The 3,903-nt window shown below is 43.7% G+C and overlaps 1 protein-coding gene across 1 annotated transcript; it reads left to right on the top strand.

The window, feature by feature from the left end:
* The first annotated feature begins 741 nt into the window (after positions 1 to 741).
* Positions 742 to 3,546, top strand: LOC131138043 (aquaporin-11-like). Its single transcript, XM_058086596.2, has 3 exons — positions 742 to 1,368; positions 2,036 to 2,152; positions 2,242 to 3,546. The coding sequence occupies exons 1-3, from the start codon at positions 777 to 779 to the stop codon at positions 2,352 to 2,354; spliced, it is 822 nt and encodes a 273-aa protein (XP_057942579.2). The 5' UTR covers positions 742 to 776; the 3' UTR covers positions 2,355 to 3,546.
* The last annotated feature ends 357 nt before the right edge of the window (positions 3,547 to 3,903 follow it).

The raw sequence follows: 3,903 nt of genomic DNA, 5'->3' as shown, positions 1-3,903 counted from the left end.
TATTTACGTATATATATGATATAACATGAAAACAACTATTGGCGTTTGACTTGGGGTTGCCCCTGTTTACATAGTTACATTTTTAATATGCATGTTTTTAATATGCACTGTGAATTGATTATGTGATGCATTCCATTGTAACCTGATGCATGTTAAAATAAATGACTGTGTAATTTAATGCTTTATTCTAACATACTTTTGTGGTGTAGAAATCACGTATAATAAATAAATAATTTCCACCAAGTTCTGAATGTTGTTTTTTTTTTTTTAGAGTGGGGGTTTCCAAATAATTCCAAACGAAAAACAACTTCTACTGAGGAAAGTGAAAAAATGGTGGTTTCGTTCTTAGTGGGATTAAATAGTCCGGACGCCCGCAAAGGTTGTCGGACTGCGTCATTCATCAGTCAAGCACTACAACAAATAACGAAACTTCATTTTCATCGCGTCAAAAAAAAAACTGTGGCAAAAGTTTCTTTCAACATCCCATCGTCTTTACAGTAAATGACAAGTGAAACAAGGAAACGTTGAGTACCTTTGCCTTTACTTGAATATATCACCTGTTTCATTAGCAAACATATGAAATGATGTATTATCGCCTCCCAATTGTTGAATTAAAGTAAGGTGGATGGCCTGCTTTTATTTTAGAAGGTCAAATCCCTACTTCCTGTCACACGCGGAAATGTTTGAAGCAAGTAGGAGGGAACTTGTAGGAGGGTCCGCCTACTAGAGGGACAACTTGCAAAAGTTGTACCCGATGCCCTGACAACCAGACCGGGATGAGCGACGTGTGGGTCTCCCTGGCGGTGCTGGCAGTCGCGGTGCTCCTCAGCGAGATCGCCCGCCAGGCGGCCACCCGCGTGCTCCGCGGTACCTCCGGAGCTCTGGCCGCGGAGGTGGCGTCCACCTTCCAGCTCTGCTGCTGCTCGCATGAGCTCAAGCTGCTCGGGGACACCGCGCGGCTGGAGCCGGCGGTCGGCCTGACGCTTTGCTATGCCGTCACCGTCGTCCACCTGCTGTCTTTCCGGGGAGCTTCGTGTAATCCCTGCGGCATCTTGGAGCGCGTTTGCCGCGGGAGCCGCAGCGTCAGAGCGGCTCTGGCGTTAATCGCCGGGCAGTTCGGCGCCGCGTTGGCCGCGCGGTACGCCGCCGCAGCGGTGTGGTCGCAGGGTTTCTCCGAGATCCACGCTCGGCACCGGCGCTTTGACTTCAGATGCTTTGACCCGCTGGGGGGCACCGTTGTGGAAGCCGCTGCCGTGGAGCTGGGCTGCGCCTTCGCCGTCCAGGCGGTGTCTCTGCATGTTCACAAAGTGGACGAGAAGCTCCGAGTCCCTGTTTTTGCCGCCGTCATTACCGCACTGGTGTATGCAGGTGAGTGCTAGTTTAAGGAAAGTTCATTGTACTTACAATTAAATTACAATAAAAAAAATAATCAACCTATATTGCAATCTACTAGTTTAATTTGTACAATGTTACACTCTTCTGCACTCTGTGTGTGTATATGCTATCAGCCTCGCCTCCACCCACCAAGACAAAGATACTGTATGACTGACAGACGGGCTTACAATGTGAACCCTCATCCTGCCTGTTCCAAGGTGGGAGATGAGGAAAACAGACAGCACATGGCGATATATTGAAACCGGCAAAATGATCCATTTCATTTTCATTTATTGTATGATTAATTCATGTATTTATCGTAATAGGCCTCGTGCCCACCAGTTGTACCATCCATATACTTTTGTCATGGATCTTAACAAATTTGACAAATTTCTGTGTGAAATTTCTTGCATTTCAGTTAAAAAAATGCCATTATTTGTGCAGTACCGTCTTCAGTAACACAAAGTAAAAATAATAATTTCTGCCACAAATCACATTGTACTTGTTCTTAAGGGTGAACTGCATGGATTTATTGCGTTTCTGGGAAAAACTTAGTTTGAATAATGCAATTGTTTGTGGCATAGTGTAATAAAAGTCAAATAAAGGATTATGCTAACAGTCTGCAGCTATGCAGCATGATGTTTATTTTGTCAATTTACAGGTGGAAGCATCTCCGGCGCCTTCTTTAACCCCGTCCTGGCCTTCTCCATCCAGTTCCCCTGCAGTGGGCACACCTACCTGGAGTACTGCTTCATTTACTGGCTGGGGCCGGCCTTAGGTAGGGAAGCTAATGCTAAAAGCTACGCAAAACAGCTGCTCTTGTTATTTGCCTGCGTGGAAACTTCTATCCCTCTTTGTGGCCCTCAGGCATCGTGAGCTGCATCCTGCTGTTTGAGAGGATCCTCCCGTTCCTGTCGGGGAAGAGCGCAACGGGCCGGCGCGTTCCCAACGCCGTCGTTCACAAGCACAAGAGCCAGTAGTGTTGTTGGACTGGTTTACCTTGCTCAAGCGTTCAGTCGGTGTTTGAGGTATTCAACTTAACATAAAAAATATTTAAACGCAGTTTAGTCGGAAAGTAAATACTGCAACGCACATAATGGATAAGTTTTCTTCCTCTTGTAATACTGCTTGGTGCCTCTAGAGGCAATAGTGAGCGGCTGCTGTTGACTGGAAACGGTATGTTTCATGTTCATTAACATGATTACGTATTCTAGATTCGTATTTGTTCTGCCGAAAACATGCCAAAACTGTGAATCGTTTAGTTGTTAGTTTACTCTTATGACACATAAGATTTCTTAACCTTTTTTTGTAAAAGTTGCTAATTTAGCATCACAATTTTTTACTGTGAATGTATATTTTTTAAAACGTTTACAGAGAACCTTAATTTTCTGTCGTCATTACGTCTTAACCTTGTAGTCATGTTAATTGGCAACGCTGTCGCGGATACGGCAACGAGCGATCAATAACACGTATACAGGCGACCATCACGGTTCAAACATTGCTCCATCACGCCATCAAATCAATGAATTCATGAATGACTGCTGTTTCTCGGTTGACTATGGACTATTGTTAGTCCAAAAATATTGAAAGACAAGTTATATGTAGTACTCTGGTCAGTTGTCAGTTTCTCAATAGTATTTCAAATCGGGGGGGGGTGCGAAACCATTTCTGTCCCCCAGTCGGAGCATGACAGAAAATAATCGGGAACCAATGCATTACCTTACATTACATTACCCTCACAGTGCATGGAGTCCGCCATGGCATGTCCGACACGATAGAGTAAAAAAGGTCTCCCATTCCGTGTGGAAGTGGTAAGGTTTTGGCTTATTTTGTCCTTCTTTCCCATTCCGCTTCAAACCCTTTCTCAAGTTGATATAAATGTGCGCCCTAGGTAGGTGGGGTTTGTGTAATACAATGTAGGTGCCATTTTTTTCAGTCCGCCAAAAAAGTGGACAGGGTCTCAGTGAAAACTGCTTTAAAAAATAGTTTGTCGCGTAATACCATATTTTGTAATGTGATCAAGTCAAATAGTCATTTTACTGTGTGTGGTGAATCATGTTCTGGTTTTGTCATCGATCACGTATTTGATCACGTAATGCTAACCCATTCTTCAGGGTGAATTTCACGAATTAAGGACACTCCAAAAACAGAAAACGTAAAAAAAAATAATAATCGTTTTTGTCACTAATCACAACTATTGAGTATTTTATTGTCCTTAAGGGTAAATTCATGAAAGCGCTTGCCTATGCATCAGTTGGCATCCGCCCCAGTTAGCAGGTTTTTCATTTAACGTTGAAAATGTACGCCATAACTTTGCCCCAGTTTGTGTACATTTTCCAGTTTGCATACAATATGACGCGCGTCTTGTCAAGTTATTAATACTCTGCTATGAGTCCAACTGTGTTCTTCATGTTAGCACCCTTAGCTTGCTAACAAAACGGCAACCGGGTCCGGAAGTCAGCTATGTCGGCCTCTGTGTCATTAGCGGGTGACTCTCAAAAAATTCATAGATTCATATTTTTACTCACA

This window comes from Doryrhamphus excisus, linkage group LG21 (genome assembly GCF_037039965.1).
Source record: "Doryrhamphus excisus strain RoL-2023G ecotype Guam linkage group LG21, RoL_Dexc_Guam_v1.1, whole genome shotgun sequence".
In the NCBI taxonomy this organism is placed as follows: Eukaryota; Metazoa; Chordata; class Actinopteri; order Syngnathiformes; family Syngnathidae; genus Doryrhamphus; species Doryrhamphus excisus.
The sequence above is the reverse complement of the archived record's forward strand: the minus strand, read 5'-3'. Positions and strand labels throughout refer to the sequence as shown.